Source organism: Mycena indigotica (genome assembly GCF_014461135.1).
Source record: "Mycena indigotica strain 171206Taipei chromosome Unknown Mind.scaff0003, whole genome shotgun sequence".
NCBI classification, from domain to species: domain Eukaryota; kingdom Fungi; phylum Basidiomycota; class Agaricomycetes; order Agaricales; family Mycenaceae; genus Mycena; species Mycena indigotica.
This window is the reverse complement of record NW_023503002.1, coordinates 1762982-1780018: the sequence shown is the minus strand read 5'-3', so window position 1 is coordinate 1780018 and position 17037 is coordinate 1762982. Positions and strand designations below refer to the sequence as shown.

The 17037-nt window shown below is 49.4% G+C and overlaps 7 protein-coding genes across 7 annotated transcripts; 5 read left to right on the top strand and 2 right to left on the bottom strand.

Moving 5' to 3' along the window:
* Nucleotides 1-135: 135 nt before the first annotated feature.
* Nucleotides 136-2382, top strand: MIND_00328200 (uncharacterized protein; the record flags this gene model as incomplete). Its single annotated transcript, XM_037360137.1, has 8 exons — nucleotides 136-229; nucleotides 283-444; nucleotides 494-559; nucleotides 603-1094; nucleotides 1141-1690; nucleotides 1740-2115; nucleotides 2169-2207; nucleotides 2254-2382. 8 exons carry the CDS (start codon nucleotides 136-138, stop codon nucleotides 2380-2382), a joined length of 1908 nt encoding a protein of 635 aa, XP_037223022.1.
* Nucleotides 2383-2607: 225 nt separating this feature from the next.
* Nucleotides 2608-5079, top strand: MIND_00328100 (S5A-REDUCTASE domain-containing protein; the record flags this gene model as incomplete). The annotated part of the gene is made up of 13 exons (XM_037360136.1): nucleotides 2608-2681; nucleotides 2726-2794; nucleotides 2846-2982; nucleotides 3036-3109; nucleotides 3156-3178; nucleotides 3228-3506; nucleotides 3556-3571; nucleotides 3616-3694; nucleotides 3742-3862; nucleotides 4045-4276; nucleotides 4325-4771; nucleotides 4822-4903; nucleotides 4955-5079. The coding sequence occupies 13 exons, from the start codon at nucleotides 2608-2610 to the stop codon at nucleotides 5077-5079; spliced, it is 1758 nt and encodes a 585-aa protein (XP_037223021.1).
* A 64-nt stretch (nucleotides 5080-5143) lies between these two features.
* On the top strand, nucleotides 5144-6422 carry MIND_00328000 (Palmitoyltransferase; the record flags this gene model as incomplete). The annotated part of the gene is made up of 5 exons (XM_037360135.1): nucleotides 5144-5199; nucleotides 5252-5286; nucleotides 5335-5376; nucleotides 5431-6286; nucleotides 6329-6422. 5 exons carry the CDS (start codon nucleotides 5144-5146, stop codon nucleotides 6420-6422), a joined length of 1083 nt encoding a protein of 360 aa, XP_037223020.1.
* Nucleotides 6423-6531: 109 nt separating this feature from the next.
* On the bottom strand, nucleotides 6532-7707 carry MIND_00327900 (GTP-binding protein Rho3; the record flags this gene model as incomplete). The annotated part of the gene is made up of 11 exons (XM_037360134.1): nucleotides 6532-6815; nucleotides 6864-6876; nucleotides 6926-6964; nucleotides 7016-7054; nucleotides 7097-7173; nucleotides 7220-7302; nucleotides 7347-7365; nucleotides 7411-7443; nucleotides 7506-7526; nucleotides 7577-7595; nucleotides 7654-7707. 11 exons carry the CDS (start codon nucleotides 7705-7707, stop codon nucleotides 6532-6534), a joined length of 681 nt encoding a protein of 226 aa, XP_037223019.1.
* Nucleotides 7708-7792: 85 nt separating this feature from the next.
* Nucleotides 7793-12859, top strand: MIND_00327800 (Sortilin; the record flags this gene model as incomplete). The annotated part of the gene is made up of 15 exons (XM_037360133.1): nucleotides 7793-7951; nucleotides 7999-8133; nucleotides 8183-8383; nucleotides 8432-9489; nucleotides 9534-9774; nucleotides 9820-9929; nucleotides 9979-10163; nucleotides 10216-10250; nucleotides 10300-10350; nucleotides 10398-11087; nucleotides 11133-11412; nucleotides 11466-11984; nucleotides 12037-12128; nucleotides 12179-12588; nucleotides 12640-12859. 15 exons carry the CDS (start codon nucleotides 7793-7795, stop codon nucleotides 12857-12859), a joined length of 4386 nt encoding a protein of 1461 aa, XP_037223018.1.
* Nucleotides 12860-12974: 115 nt separating this feature from the next.
* On the bottom strand, nucleotides 12975-14183 carry MIND_00327700 (AB hydrolase-1 domain-containing protein; the record flags this gene model as incomplete). Its single annotated transcript, XM_037360132.1, has 5 exons — nucleotides 12975-13055; nucleotides 13108-13389; nucleotides 13436-13658; nucleotides 13711-13834; nucleotides 13880-14183. 5 exons carry the CDS (start codon nucleotides 14181-14183, stop codon nucleotides 12975-12977), a joined length of 1014 nt encoding a protein of 337 aa, XP_037223017.1.
* A 995-nt stretch (nucleotides 14184-15178) lies between these two features.
* MIND_00327600 (Glycoside hydrolase) lies at nucleotides 15179-16548 on the top strand (the record flags this gene model as incomplete). The annotated part of the gene is made up of 5 exons (XM_037360131.1): nucleotides 15179-15281; nucleotides 15333-15598; nucleotides 15646-15818; nucleotides 15871-15914; nucleotides 15962-16548. 5 exons carry the CDS (start codon nucleotides 15179-15181, stop codon nucleotides 16546-16548), a joined length of 1173 nt encoding a protein of 390 aa, XP_037223016.1.
* Nucleotides 16549-17037: the final 489 nt, after the last annotated feature.

Below are 17037 nucleotides of genomic sequence, written 5' to 3'. Positions count from 1 at the left end.
AGGGGTTTGTGACTGTCACTCACTAAGCTCACGACTGCTTTTGCTCTCAACTACCGTGTTCTACGTTACCTCATTGCGAAACCCTCTATATAGTCGCCGGTCCAAGACCGGGCGGACTGTTGTTTTAACGTGAGAATGGAGGCTGATAACGTTCACGAATGGTTAGAGGAAGATGTACATGCTTGGCTTTCGTCAATCGGTTTCGCTCAGTATGAGCAGCAAATCAAAGGCACGCTGAGTCTCTTTGACTCGTGCTGTTTGTTCATCTAACCATCCCTATAGAGCACAGTATCACTGGTGAAGTCCTGTGTATGCTGAATGCCGAATCTTTGAAGGCCGTTGGTGTCTCTACAATCGGTCAACGACTGGCTATCTTGAAGGCCATTTATCTACTCAAGCTCGCTCACAACGTTCCCATTGAGCTAGACGACTGGGTCCCACCCTGTTAGTGTGAGAATGACTACCAACTGTTCAACCGCTCATATTTGTCCAGCCGAAGCTTCTGAAAAAGCAGAAGGCTTGTCCATAGACAGGCTTTACTCCATGATCAAGGAACAAGGTATATTGTTGTTTAATACGTTTTGCTGTCTAACTGGTCCCAGCTAATCGTCTGGATCAACTAGAGGAAGAGAATCGCCGCTTGAACGCGACCCTCCAGATGCTGTCTGAAGATGTCAACGCCCAACGTGCCTCCCAAACCCGCGATGATCTTCAAGGTCTACGGCGACAGCCTTCCTTTAAATGGGAGCAATTTGTTCGTCCCTCCAAGTCTCCAACGAAAGCAGACATAGACTCTCCCCACCCATCCCCCCAGCAGCTTGAGCACGACCTCTCCTATCGGAGTACCCATTCTTCGTCCGTCACTCCCCCTGAAAAATCACGGCAGCCGACGGATTCTCCAAACCTCAGCGCCACCACTGTAGCGCCAAAGACTGCGAGGACAGACAGTTCAGATACGCTTATGGGTAGCAAGAGCTTTAAAGTTAGTCTAGAGGACCCAACTTGGAAAGTCCTGCCGGCCGCTCTCAAGAAGTATCGCATCAACAACGATAACTGGGAGAATTATGCAATGTTCATATGTTACGGTTCCACTGGTTGGTGTGTCACATCAAGAATTCTTTCCATCTCATCGTAAGCCAGGGAACCGGATTGAGCGATGCCTAAGCTACGACGAAAAGCCTCTTCTCCTCTTCCAAAAACTCAAGGATGCAAGGAAAAATCCTGTGTTTATGCTGAAGCACATTAAAGACATCCGCTCTCCAATCGCTGTCGCCCAACAGAAACACGCTGCGCGCAAGGCTTCATCCGTAATGACCAATGGATCCATTAATACTAGTGCGACCCTCGGTCATAACCCCAAGACCCCTTCAACCTCGAACCGCCAACCACATAGACCTCCCAAGTTGGAGGTAGATTTGGCCGCCAGCGCCGGCCCTGGTATCGCCACGGCTGTTAGCCCAGCGCCTGGTTGGGCTGAAATGGGAATCATGTCCCCCTCAGTCGAACGAGGGGCCAGCGGTGATGACATACTGTCTTCCGTTGTTTCTACCGCGAACGAGACTTTGAAACGTGGTGATTCAACCGAGTCTACTCTCCGAGAAATGCCACCATTGTCCGCATCTGGCGTGTCATACGCGGTTGCTATTTATCCGTACATGGCTGAGCAGGAAGACGAGTTTGATGTTGTCGTGCAAGCCTCAACTTTCGCAACTTGACTCTGTGACTGATGTTGATTTCAGTGGCGATACCTTCATTATTCTTTCCCGCGCAAGGGGTTGGTGGGTGGTTCAACGCGACCCGACTGGTTCAGGAGTTGTCGATACGGACGTAGCTAAACAAGGCTGGGTTCCTGCAGGCTGTCTTCTGGAAACGAATGTTCCTGTGGCCTCCGCCATAGCAGAAGCCACTGCCGCTGCTAAGACCAACGGGTCAAGCTCTGCATCTCCTCCAGACTCACCAATAGTAGCGAAAACTCCCATATTGCCCTTGAGCATCATCTCAACCAGTTTCCCTGGTATTGCTCTTATGGACTACAAGAAAAAGGGCGAAGAAGAGCTCGACCTGGTCAAGGACGACGCTCTGCGTGTTTTCAAGCGATATAACCATTGGTCATATGTTGGCATTCCTTTCAAAATCTCGGGGTCAAACAAAACTCATGACCTTGTTAGGCCGTCAAAGAAGAAGGCGGGGATCGCGGCTGGGTACCTGTAAGTTCCGTGGCTCAAGTCTGTGACGCCTTACATTTTTCCGTAGTCCTGGTTTATTGGCAAGGTTTCAACTGGGCCCGCAACCCCCAGTACGAGTGTACCCCCGCTCACCTCGGTGGACGATGGAAGTCATGCTCAAGTCTCACCTATGTCCTCGGCATTCCCCACACGATGATTTGTTAAGCACTGTATTTTTTATTTTTCCCTACATGCAATATATAATAATGCTGGTCTGCTAATAGATTTCTCCATTAAATATCACTTAATGGCGGAATTTTTGAGGTGTTACCCCGGAGCTGACTTTAAGCCAAATAGTTGCTTCCGGCCCTGCCAAGACGCTTCCTCTTCCAGCAGGACTTTTAAAAGGCCCTGTTGCGTTGGCTGTTTTCCTGTGCTCGTCATGAATTCCACTGTGTTGGAAACTATATCGAGCGGTCATCGAGTTTTGGTGTACTACCAGACTCAGTACGATCCGTGAGTAACGACCATACTGTGATAAGCTTGCCCACACAACGCAGAACACTCCCACCCAATTCGCCTTTCGGACACTACGTGACGCCTCTGCCACTCATTGGTGTCATCAGCCAGTAAGTGACACGTGACCTATGAGGATCATTGAACACCGTGACCTGCTGTAGCTTGTTGCTTGCTGCTTTTCATATCAACTTTGCGGATGTATCCGTTCACTTGAACGACTATGTGCCTGAAGCCCCATTCTTCGATCAAATGTGGAAAGACATTGCGATCCTTCAGAAGACTGGCATAAAGATAATTGGTTTGCATTATTTTATTTTATTCGGCTAATAACTTGACTGAGTATATGTTTAGGCATGGTCGGGGGCGCTGCTCCGGGATCCTACGTGCCGTGCTTGAATCAGACGCTTTTTCCAACTTACTATCCGGTGCGTGTGTGTCAGCGAGTTCAACTTCTCAATTCTCAACTTTCAGGTTCTGCGGAACTACATTCGGCGGTGGGGGTGTTCGTCATTTGCGCTTGCTTTTTTTTTGAAACTCGAAAAGGTACAAGTTGGATGGGGTCGACCTTGATGTCGAAGAAGGCGTTCTCCTCGACGATATCATTCGCCTGATCAAGCAACTGAGACGTGATTTTGGCCCCGAATTCATCATTACACTGGCACCTGTTGCTAGTGCATTAGAACAGGGCGGAAATCTCTCTGGGTTCGATTACATCGAGCTCGAGAAGAAAGCAGGCCATCTCATATCATGGCAAGTCCCAGAGCGAGATTCTGCGTTGCTTAATTCAAACCTCTTCTCAGGTATAATGCACAATTCTATTCGGTGCGTCGATGGTCTATTACATAATCGCCACTTGCGAATATTCGACTAGGGATTTGGGACGGTATGTTTGCGGTAATCGTCTTTTCGTTCTCGTCTCTCATGTTGGTAGTTCTTCCCCGATGACCAATACCTAGAGATTGTCAATTATGGTCGAGGGCTCGATCCAAGTCGTCTGGTTGCCACCACGGGTAGGAACCCTTCCGTATACTCTTGAGACCTAAAGCATCTATCACAGTGACTAATCCTGAAGATTCTTATGGATTCGTCGACATTGATCAAGTAGTTCAATCCGTCACCGACCTCGCCTCAAAGCAGCACTTTGCATTCGGCGGCGTTGCAGGTTGGGAATACTGGAAGTGAGTTCTCGCTCCGAGTGCCGAACTATTGTTGATGACATCATATTCGCAGCGCTCTCCCTGGGGGCAGTAATCAGCCTTATTTGTGGGCACAGATCATGGCCAAAGCGATGAAGGGCATACAAGCAAATCATGCGCGTGAGTTGCAGTTGAGGTCTCGTATTACAGGGAACAAGGGGTAGTTGGATTGTAACAAATGCCTTATGTAACAATGTCACGGGTCCGCGTGTACGTAACGCTATGGCAAGTTGGTATCGACCTGCGTCTCGGGCATTCCACTGCTCGCCTGCTCGAAAGGCAATTACTCGTCTTGAAATGCCCGCCATGTCTCCCACAATGACTGAGGGTGGGATTGCCTCATGGAAAAAGAAAGCAGGAGACGCGTTCGTGGCGGGGGATGTGTTACTCGAGATTGTACTGTCCAGCTTTTGTCAGTCATTTCTTCAGACTGACTTTCTGCAGGAAACGGACAAAGCTACAATAGATGTTGAGGCTCAGGACGACGGTGTGATGGGATTGACCATTGTCCCCGCTGGCTCAAAAAACGTCGTCGTGGGTCAAGTCATAGCGCTTCTGGCAGAATCAGGCGACGACATTTCAAATCTGCAGCCTCCAACAGAAGATTCGTCGGTCAAGCCAAAGCAACAGTCGCCCCCCAACTCAGAGTCGCCTGTACCTCGCCTCCATCCTTCTTCTACTGGCAATCACTCTCAACCTCTATTTCCATCCGTGCACCGTTTGCTAGTAGAATACAACATCTCCAAGCCTTCTGAGATCACAGGTACAGGTGTCCGAGGAATGCTCACCAAGGGCGATGTTCTAGCATTCCTTGGCAAAGCCTCTGGACCACTAGGCACTTGGAAAAAATCTGCGTCACCGCCCCCACCATTCGTCAAGCCCCAACCCCAAGTATCTACTTCGCATGACAATGCGTAGTTGACACTGACTCTTCTCGATAGTCGCTTGACGGTCCCGCATTGCGACGTCTGATTGTGTCCGGGATGCTGCAAAATTCGTTAAGGATGAGCAACGTGAAGCCAGGTAAACCGTTATTAATTTCTTCATTCGGCTAGTGATTAATTGTCCTCTTAGCTCCACCCCCATTGGCCGACTTCGATTGGATTTTGTCCGACTACACGGTTCATACTCAACCGCCCGCCCCCAAAATTGTGTCGCAGTCGACGCAGAACGCGTCGTGGCTTAATGGCTTGATTTGAATGTAGATTTTTTAGATAGACCTTCGTAGACGTAAGACTCGTGCCGTAATACATTTTCTCCCTTATGCAGAACCGTCGACTCGAAACGGGCCTTCAGCTTGGAGTGGCGACGCTTATTCTGTTTGCACCTCTACTTTCGAGTTGCCGATCTATAAAGTAACAGACATGGTAGCTCCAGCCTGTACTTGACTACCGTTGAGATTGCATGTGCGTAAAATACTTTCGGTAGACATCCCAATCTCAGGAATGCTCTAGGCAATTGGTTGATAGTGCACCAGCGTCGCAGAGTGCTTGGAGGTAGATTCCCGTTTGAGACTACTTCCTTCCCTGAACGTTAACCGCGGCAGTTAGGGCTCTATCTGGCTGTTGTCCCGAGTTCAATACTGTTTATGGGCCGACTCTACGTCTCTCTAGCCGTCGGTCGTAAGACGCATAACGTGGCGCTCTATCCATTCCCGAATATCGATGAATTGAAGGAGCCCTACGAATGCACTGACAGCGCTGGTGCCCTGGCGACTTGCCTCAAGTGTAATGACGCGTGGAAGCCTCCACGCACTCACCACTGCTCAACCTGTGATGTCTGTCGTCTACAATTCGATCACCACTGTCCTTGGGTGGGTGCGGCTTATGAACTTGTTCAACCTTGCTCAATCCTCCCCAAAAAGGTTGGCAACTGCGTTACGCTCGATAGACTCGACAGCTTTCTCGCTCTTCTCCTCATCGTGCCTTTTACATACTCGATCGCAGTCTTTCCCATACGCACAATCCTGACCACCTCAATCAGACGCGGACTTGATCTTTCTCAGAAAAACACGTGGTCCAGGTCGATATGGTGGGATTGGTATGGTTCATGGATTTTCTTTGGAGGTCCGTTGGGACGCTGGGTTTACGGAGCCGCACTAGGTGTCTATCTGCTCAAGAAAGAGGAAACTTGCGATCTACCTCTCGTTGGATGTCCAAGTTTGCGCGTCCTGACGCTTGCCATATTCGGGTTCATCTTCGCTTTATTTTGCTCAATCCTGGCTGCGTGGACTCTACACAACATCCTTTATGGAATAACCACCTTGGATTCTCTGCGGTCACGTTCCGACTTGACCCAACGCCTAGTCTGTGACCCACGTCAACACAAGGTCGTTTCTCTGCTTCCTCAAGAACGTCCCTATGACCTGGGATGGAGGAGGAATATAGCCCAAATTTTCCATCACAAGTAAGTATGAGCAATCTGGTTAGTTCTAGCTAATAATAATAGTAACCCGAGGACTGGTTATAAGTGGTCATCCATCAACCCCAGAGTCCTGGATAGAATGCGAACATCCGAGGTAATCGAAAGGCGTCGCGATTGAGTCGCCCAAAAGTGGTACAAGGAGGATGATGAATGCAATAGGAATAATACAATGTGAAAGCAAATGTCCCAATTAATCGCTGTAAAATGTGAAACGAACGTGTTCCTGATCACATGACCGTGCATCCTTCGCCTGACGCTTTCGGTCGCGTTGCTAACGAGACTCGAGCCGCTTCGTAAAACACCTCAGATACCCCACGATTGTGCTTTGAGCTGCACTCTGAGAGAGGAATTAATTGTGGACTAGGCAGGAAAAATGGAGGGGTACCCAGATAACGTGAAGCTCGTATTCGTCTTGCAACCGCGAGTCCTTCTTCATATTGGACTGAGTGCGCTCCATGACGCTGTAATCGATCTTTGACAGAAGAATCATCGCGCAGATCACACTTGAGTGCTGATAAGCAAGTGAGAAGTAGTATGCAGGACATGTCAGATAACCAACCTACGAGCACCAACTGCAGACACATATTACAGGCCAACAGAAAATACAAGGTCAACACTTACCTTAACCCCAGGACAGTACTCCAAAATTTCATCAAGCCACTGAAACTCGTTCCTCAGCTTCAAATTTAGAAGGGAGTTTAACGGTCGCACCTTGGACTCTACGTTCTCCAAGGATACTGGGTTGTCGACCTGTGTATTGTGTTACAGTTAACTTGACGATAGCTAGTGAACCCATGCCGAGAAACATATCATGACCACATGCGTTTCCGCATAGGACAGAGATCTTAAACGGTCGAATTCTTCTTGCCCTGACCACGATATAAGGAGAGGAAGGAGTTTGATCATGACGCCCACCAGCAGTGTCCCATAAGCTCAATTCGACTTGTTGTTCGTCAACAAAAATATCATGCACGTAATTCTCGAAGACGGTGGGTTCACTGGCAAAATTGAACGCAGGAAATGACGGTTCGATCTGCCGCACTAAACCTGGCTGAAGAAGCCTTGAACTAGTCAATGACGGCGGAACGGTTGGACAAGTGGTGAACCTCGGGTAAAAACGTTCAGAAGAGATGTTTTTCCTAGAGAATTACTGCCATAAGGATCAACGAGCGACGCGCAAGAGGCGCAAGTTATGGCGTACCACAAGCTCCGTCACCACAGACTTGCGCGTTTGTCAGGTCGATGATTTGACAACCATAGCATGCGACGAACCAACAACTTTGCGCTGCAACTATAAAACCAGTTATCAAAATGACAAAGCTGGCATTTATAAGGGAAGAGGAACTAACAGGCTTGCCCCGGCTGAAAGGTGTGCTCCGACTAGAATTACCGCACAATGGCATCGAGGCTGAATGAGAGTGAAGAGTGTTACCCACTGTCACAACAACAACTCCAATTTATCGCTTCACGTTGACTTGGGCGTACTAGCTGGACGTGACGTGGTCCCTTCGCGCCATGCGCCTATACCTTTACGCCTTCATCTTCGCCTCTTTTTGCGGCTTCCTCGCCGCTGCCCAAAGCCCAACCCATTCGGTTACTTCATTCGAAAATCTTCCAGCCCGGCTCTTCTACTTTGATGACACGACTGTATGCTCATTGCTCTTTCTCTGTTGGGAATCTCATCGTTGCTCAAGTCGATCATTTACCACGACTCTGTGGAAGGGAACGTATATGTTTCCGACGACGAAGGCAAAAGCTGGCATCGTGCAGAAGACATTCCAAAGGGAGAAGCGGTAATGGTTATTGAGCACCCTTTCGACAACAGCTACGTGAGCCTTGAATTCCTGTGAATTGAACCATTCGTCCTCAACTCTCTAGGCTTTTGTGCTGACGCGTACGAAAACCCATTATCGAACAGAAGACCGGGGCAAAAGCTGGCGTAGCTTCACGGTTCCTATTGCTCCAGCTATGATTCAACGACCGCTTTCTTTTCACTCTGACCCCAAAAAATACGGCTCCATCCTCTTCCAAGGCACTGCTTGTGAAAAGAGTGGCTGGATGTCAATTTGCCACGACGAGGTATGCGGTTCGCGATGTGCTTCCAACAATACATAACCAGGAGAACAGACCTATATAACCCACGATGCTTTCGGTTCCGAAGCCAAGTTAATGCTTTCCGAGACCTCCAGGTGCCAATTTGCTCATAGCAGTGCCGACTTCAAACATGAAGCCCACTCAGACTTGGTGTATTGCGTCGCGTTTGACACGAAGACGACCAACATGGGCCATGCCCTCTCCTCCTCCCGCCTTTACTCGAGTACAGACTTCTTCGTTAAAGACAAGAAGGTCGAAGATCTTGGGATTGGCAAACGAGCGAATGGGGTTGTCGCCTTTGCGATCGTATCGAAATATGCAGTCGTAGCTCTCAAGGATCTCTCACCCAGTGGCAAAGGGGAAATGCTGCTCTATGTCACGATCGACACCAAAACTTGGGCCAAGGCTCTGTTTCCCCATGGCTCGTCATCTCGACTGCGCGAAAATGCTTACACCCTTGTCGAGTCAACAACGCATTCCCTCGCTGTCGATGTCGTGCTGCAAGATATGAGCAGTATTGGCACGCTTTTTGTCAGTAACTCGAATGGGACTTTTTTCGTGGAAAGCTTGAAGGATACGAATCGGAACGAGTTGGGCTTTGTCGATTATGAACGCATCTATGGTGTTGAGGGGATAGGCATAGCTAATGTCGTTTCCAACGCCAATGATGTTGAAGGACGTAATGAACCCAAACTCCTTCGCTCCCTCATCACTTTCGACGACGGCAGTACATGGCAACCAATTCGCGCTCCCTCTAAAGACAGCTCTGGTCAACGTGTGGGTTGTAACACTGATAATATCGAAGACTGCTCGTTGCATCTCCATTCCGTCACCACACCACACAACTTTGGACGCATCTTCTCATCGCCTGCTCCGGGTTATGTTATGGGTGTTGGGAGCATCGGTCGCACACTCCTACCCTATGAGGAGTGTGATACCTTCCTGAGCACTGATGCCGGATTGACCTGGAGCATGATTAGGCAAGACGCACACAAGTACGAATTTGGCGATTCTGGGAGCATTCTGGTTGTCGTAAATGACGAGGACGGAGTAGATGAAGTGCGGTATTCGCTAAACATGGGTAAAAAATGGTAAGCTGTGCTCGAACACCTCAAGCCTGCGTTAATCATTGTAGGCACACCTATAAATTCGGCATTCAACTCCGAGCTCGTGCCTTATTAACTTTACCTGATTCGACCTCTCAGAAATTTCTGCTTCTTGGCCAGGTCGCTCGCAAAGATCAAACCAAAGACATTGGTCGTTTGGTTCTCATACAGCTTGACTTTGACGGTACCCGTCATAGTAAATGCCAAGAGAATGACTTCGAGAAATGGTATGCCCGCGCGTCAGCTAGTGAGTGCATTATGGGACATAAGGTTGACTTTTCTTGTATATTGATGCTTATCTGATTCTTGTTCTAGCAATGGTACAAACGACGAAAAGCTGATGTTGAGTGCTTCGTCGGCGAAAAATTCCGTGACCCTGTGGAGCACGAAGACAACTGCTCATGCACAGATGCCGACTATGAATGGTACTTTTGCTGTTGTCTCTCGTGAAGACAAACACTGACTGTCGCCAAGTGACTACAACTTCATCCGAGATGGTGCCAAATGTGTTCCAGCTGGGCTTGAAATCCCGCCAGCCGGTTCTTGCCGGACACCAGATCAACAATACGAGGGTTCTTCCGGGTATCGCAAAGTTCCTGGAAACACTTGCACTGGCGGCACTATAAAAGATCAAAAAATATCCAAGCCGTGCTCAGATGGTTGGTTTGATTCTTTCCCTTGCTAGTTCTCACTACTCATCCTAACTAACAGCGCAGCCCGCTGAAGGAGCTGTCACACACAAGACGGTACTTTTTTACTCTGGTTTTTCCATAGATTTGTTCACCGTCCCCTCAGAACCAATTCCCTAGTTCCATTGCACAACATGCATACTTCAAGGACTCCACGGTACACTTCTTCAGCGGCTAAGCATCAATAACTGATGCTTTTTTAAGACCATCCTCGTTCGACTGGAAGATGGTACTATGTGGCAGTCAAGTAACGAGGGCTATACCTGGGAGGCCAAGTTTCCCACCGAACAGTTTGTTGCGTTTTATCATCACAAGTACAGCAACGACAGGGCATACCTGATAACCGCTTCTTCCAAGTTCTACGCTACGACGGACAGTGGGCGAACTTGGAATCCCTATACGGCACCAACGCCGCCAAATACTTTCCGAGCCCAGGTCTTGCGGTTCCACCCAGATGCCGATAAAATTATATGGACTGGTAATCGCGACTGCGACGGAGCGCTGGCACAAAATTGCCATGCTGAGGCCCAATATTCCCGTGACCATGGACGAACTTGGTACTATGTCGACAATTATGTCATCAATTGTGCTTGGGCCAAGGATCACAAACTTGATGCCGACCCAACTGAAATTCTATGCGAGTCGTATAATAAAAAATCGGGCTCTCAGCGTTTCTTCCAATCCGACAATCCACTGGGTCTTGTAGCAGGCTCAAATTACTTCCGGAATAAAAAGAAGCTTTTCGACCAAGTGGTCGGATTTGCCAAGTTCTCCGAGTTCCTTGTTGTCGCCGAGCTCTTACCGAAGAAAAAATCGCTGGATCTACAAATCTCTCTCGATGGTGTCAGGTTCGCAACAGGAATGTTCCCACCAAGCATGCACCCTGAAACCCACGTGCTATATTTCATCGTTATGCGTGCCTTTTCTCATCTCTCCTAGGCTTATACCATCCTCGAATCGAACACTGGCTCGCTTTTCCTCCTGATGACCATGTCCGACGCGCCTCATCTGCATTGGGGCAATATTCTCAAGTCAAACTCCAATGGAACGTACTTTGGACTGTCTGTCGAAAATGTCAACAGAGACGAACGCGGCTTCGTGGACTTTGAGAAGATAATTGGATTAGATGGAATAGCCCTTATCAACGTCGTGGCCAACCCTCAGGAAGCCATTCTAACCGGCCGGAAGCAGCTTCAATCAAGAATCACTCACAACGATGGTGAGTTTGTCCCCCGTCCTCTCACAGCGATGTCAAATCAAGTCGAATCTCAGGTGGCACCTGGAAACCCCTGAATCCTCCCAAGCTGGACTCACATGGCAAAGAGTATCAATGCACCAGCACCAAATGCGGCTTACAAATTCATGGATATACTGAACGCACCGATCCTCGAGCGACTTACAGCAGTCCCTCTGTGGTTGGACTCATCATGGCAGTCGGTAACGTTGGCGAGGCGCTTGCCCCATATGATCAGAGCGACACTTTTCTCAGTCGGGATGGTGGTTTCAGTTGGGAAGAAGTCCATAAGGACGCGCATTTGTGGGAGTTCGGAGACTCTGGCTCGATTCTCGTTATGGCGAATGATGAACAACCCACGGATCGAATCTTATACAGCACAGACGAAGGCCTCAGCTGGCACGAATACCAGTTCACTGAAGAATCGATGCGCGTTACATCAATTGTGACTGTTCCACAAGACACAAGTCGCCGATTCATCCTTATGGGCAAGATGCCGCACCAATCGAGCTCGACTGTTGTCTATATCGACTTCACTGCTCTGACGTCAAAGAAATGTGAGTTTTTTCTATTTGAACCGAGCCCATCTGACTCGCAGCGTCCCGGCAGGTTCAATTAGCATTGACAATCCTGGTCAAGATGACTTTGAGCTCTGGAGTCCCAGCGAGGGACGGCAAGAAGAGTGTCTTTTTGGCAGACAGGTTTGTTGTGTGCTCCTCTTGATGTTTCATAGTTGACAAGAGCTGCGCAGACTCTCTATCATCGAAGAGTGCGCGATGTCAGTTGCGTAGTCGGTGACCAGCCCAAAGCTCTGGATCGTATTCAGCGGAACTGCCTTTGCGCGAAAGCCGACTTTGAATGCGAGTTCAACTACCAGAAGAACGATGCAGATGAATGCGTGCTTTCGCCAGGCATGTCGCCGTTACCGCCTGACGATTCATGTCGCAATGGGGAGGAATACTGGTACGAGCGGACTCCTTACCGCAAAATATCTTACTCGACATGCGATGGCGGAGACAGACCTGACCGTGGTCAACGTCACCAATGCCCCGGATTCAAGGGCCATAGTGGCTTCTTTTGGTTTATTGTGCTATTGATTCCCGTCTGTTTTGTTGCTTTGGTCGCCTATTACTACTACCAAACCAGCGGGCTTGCTCGCGGGTGCGTTATCCATTCCATCCACTGCGAACAACTTGACTGACAAGCACCCAGCAACATTCGCCTCCCTGGTGATGGATCTAACTTTGCGCGCAGATCCGGTGGTGTTATTGACACGGTGGCATCAGTCCCCTGGTTCCTCATTGGCCTCGCAGGCATTGCATGGGAGTGGACGACATCCCGTTTCCAAACCCGATTCCCCAGCAGACGAGGTTATAGGAACTTACCTATCGACGAAGATGCCCAAATCCTACGGTTTGAAGACGAAGATTGAGGAACAGCTAACTTTCCGTGTAGAATATGCCGCTACTACTTATTTATCTCGCTTTTTTTATATGTACACCCAATGGATAATACTTCGGCCTACCCATATCAGATTTGGAGTAGGCCTACAACCTGGCAGATTGTTGCCCTTGTTTTAAAATATCAAGAATCACCCCAGCACACTCTGTTGGGTGAGTTTGAATAATCTGGAGAAGGAAATATTAACACAGTAAAAATTTGTTATGAGCTTGTCCAAACCAGATGCCCAGCTCCGTCAATATGTCTCAGCGATGCAATGTTTTCTCGCCCAATTCCGTTGTCTAGAAAGTCGTTGATCATTGGGCGAGGTATATGATTTGCTATTGAGCCATAGACGAGGTGTATCGGCACACGTTTCGATAGGCGTCCAATAGTGTTATAAGTAGTTGCAATTCCATGCGGGTCGCGGTAGGTTGCAGTCTCCTGCCTGCGAGTGCATCGTAGAGTGACGCCTTGCTTATCAGGGTATTCGATTGATGGTAAAGGGCGAAGGCCATGTTCCTGGATTAGAATGACACACAAAGCTATTGCACTCACGAGAACGCACCACAAAGAGTTGAAGCGCTCGTGGATCCCAGAGTTTCCACGGCGGACGAGATTGGAATTGAGAGAGCGCCGCTTCATTAGATGGCCAGATGTCTCTTCTCTTCTCCGATCCTTCTGCAAGGTAATTCACCTTGGAACGCGGGTCTTCTGGGCGGTAGCATGTGATCTCAAGGAGGATGAGTTGTTCCGGTTGAATTTGTGGTTGAAAGGTAAGTGCAAGAACCCTGATGTCCATATCAATAGATGGCAGTACTCAAAAAGAAGAAAGAAAAATACTGTGCAACGGCACCGAACGAATGACCAACAAGAATCAACCTCCGTTTCGCGAAATCCACGTCTACACCAGTCCCCAACCCGGTAAGTAACGCATGCAGACCGCGGGCATACTCCTGCCAGCCGACTGGATTCTTCAGTAAAGCAGGAAAGGGATAATTCCAAGTCTTACACGTCGAATCATATCCCCACCGTAGATATTCTTCATTCAAATCTGCGGCCTCGCCGCTGTTCGGCGCGTCAACACTCCATGCTTCTTGAATAAAGACATGGGGAGGAAGAAGGCGGTAGAGGTCCTCTATAGTTGGTTCATATTGCTCTTTCTGGAACCCAGTTGCATGGGCGAAGACAAGCGTGTACCCAGCAGTCTCAGTCGAAGACGTAGTGGAGGACCAATAACGCTTAGCGGTCAGAAGTAGCGGATAGTTTGGTCGGGGGTCAAAGATATAGGATTCGCATTTTAGAGCGGTGGACATGGTTGTGGTTTGAGCCTTTGAGGGCGCGTGTCGGGAATGTCGGAAGCCGAATCATATGACAATGTTTTGACCTGGCAGGAATTACATAATCTCGTCTCGACGGGCCGCCAACAATTCTTGAATCGAACTGCCATTCAACATCCGCTACACTCACATGGCTCACCAGCCTAGCTTACCCGCTGTCTTCTGAGCGGTAATCACACTGGGGGGCGTGCCGGAACACGCGGCGTGGCTGGCTTGTACCTACAGCAAGTGGCAACACTGTGAAAATAACGCCGCTTGCGGCAGTCAAAAAGCTCTCCCTCGACAACGCTGAACACTCGAGTCGGGAATGACGAGCACGCTGAAGCCAAGCTCGGACTCGCATTCGGTGGGCGGCATCGAGACGCTGGGCAACAGGAGCTCAGATCTGGGCCGAACAACCGTTGAAAAGTCCGCCTCGTCGATTTGACTGCCGACCAGAATCACTTTTGCTCCAACCCGCGGACTCAGTCTTAACTGTCCCAAAGTTAAACATGGTCGGAGGAAGGGGCTAAACTGGATCTGGTGTTTCGCGGAACGGGTGGGAGATGGGCTTGCGGAGTTCAAGCCTCGGAAAGCAGAGGTGACCCTGCGCAGAACTTGAAGCAACTGCTTTCGCTTGGGAATGCAGACAGCGGGCGAGCCTGGTTGGCGCTGTCCGGGCCCAAATCTTCAGCCCATGCAGCCCCGTTCTTTTCGGGCACACGGCCGACTTGGCTGTCAAGTGGGCGACCCAGCCCTCCAGCGAGACGCGTCAAACACGTCGGTAACACTCCCCCACGTCCTACCAATGGCCAGTGGGGAAAGTGTAGCCGGGCATATTTCGGGATCAGACAGGTTCAACATCGCACAAATCCCGGATTTCGCGACCCTGCTAAAAATGTGTATGTTTGCTTCATCCATGCTCGCGTTTACCCCCCCAGACATCATGCCTGTCCTTTCCTCTTTCGTTGCTTTAGCTGTTTTCCTTGTCCATGTACAAGCTCAGACTGTTACTGTCCAAGCAGGTACCACCTTCCAAACTATGGACGGATTTGGCTTTTCGGAAGCATTCGGCCACGCAAATGATCTCTTCAAGCAGGCTACCCTCTTTCTTTTTTGGTCTTTGATACTAATGTAACGCCCCAGCTATCCTGCTTCCGAACAAAAGCAGGTTTCTTGATTTACTCTTCGACCAGAATGTAGGCGCTGGTATGACGATCATCCGGAATCGCATTGGATCGGGCGGGTCGGGAGATAGCATTCTGCCAAATAAGCCATCGTCTCCGTCAGCAACTCCATCATACGTCTGGGATGGTAGCGACGGACACCAAGTGTGGTTTTCTCAACAAGCCATGAACTACGGCGTTAAGACTATCTATGCAGATGCGTGGAGTGCGCCTGGCTTTATGAAGGTGGATTTTAAAGCTCCTGTCCCGTCATCTTGCCTAATATATTGTAGACCACGGGTGCAGATGCTAATGGAGGAACGCTATGTGGTGTATCTGGGTCGACTTGTTCATCTGGTGACTGGAAGCAAGCATATGCCAACTTCCTCACGCAGTACATCAAGTACTACGCACAAGTTGGCGTGACTATAACACACGTCGGCTTTCTCAATGAGCCAGAATATACGCAAGCAGCTCTTTTATGTCTTGTCCAATATCCTTCTTAGACTAGCCTACAGGCCGAGTTACTCTTCGATGAACTGTAACGGTCAACAGGCTGCAGGTGCGAGTGTTGCGTTTCCTTTCAACACTCTTTAATAATGAGATCAGACTTCATCAAGGTCCTCTCACCCACCCTGAAAGCAGCTGGACTCTCTCCAAAGATCACATGCTGCGATTCAGAAGGGTGGAACAATCAAGTAACAATGACCAATGCCATTAACTCTGCTGGAGCACTCAGCCTCCTTGGCGCCGTCACTTCCCATTCGTATACATCGTCCCCTGGCTCTAGTCAAATCAACACGACCCTCCCCGTTTGGCAGACGGAGTATGCTGATCTCAGCAACCCAGTCAACCCCAATAACTGCTATAGCAGTGGAGCATCGGGCGAAGGCTTGACATGGGCTAATCGCATCTTTGACGGGATTGTCAACTCCAGGCTATCTGCGTATCTCTATTGGATAGGCGCAGAGCCAGGCACAACCAACAGTGCACTGATCTTGACCAGTGGAACCTCTGTGACAGTGTCCAAGCGACTGTGGGCATTTGCTCAGTGGTCGCGTTATGTTCGTCCCGGCGCTGTGCGTCTCGGCACCTCCATTGTTACTTCTGGCAGTCTCAAGTTCAGTGCATTCAAGAATCCCGACGGCCGTGTTAGCGTTCAGGTGAACACAACGGGGGTAGTGCTTCTACTGTGAGTGTGGCCGCGAATGGATTCACCATTGGTTCTGCAATTGCCTTCGTGTCGTCTCAAGGCAACGATCTCGGCTCTCTGTCGGTAAATTTAAGCGGAGGCTCGGTTTCTGGGAGCGTTCCTGCCCGCTCGATGGTCACTTTCCTTCTCAATACTTCTAGCACAGGAGGTGTAACGACGACTACCAGCCATGCCTCATCGACAACGTCAGCTAGTACTACCCCACCTCCGACAGGATGCGTGTCAGCCCAATGGGAACAGTAAGCTGTCATATTATGCCTTCCATCCCTTGAAGAGTTAACGGACCCTAGATGTGGTGGACTAAGTTGGACTGGATGCACGAGCTGCGCGTCTGGAACGAAGTGCACATACTCCAATGACTGTAAGTCACCATTTTTGGCGTCACAAATGGACTCTCTAACTTTCTTCTTAGATTACTCTCAATGTCTTTAGATTGCTTCATAATCATGCTAAAAAGTCGAGCTTTTTGTTC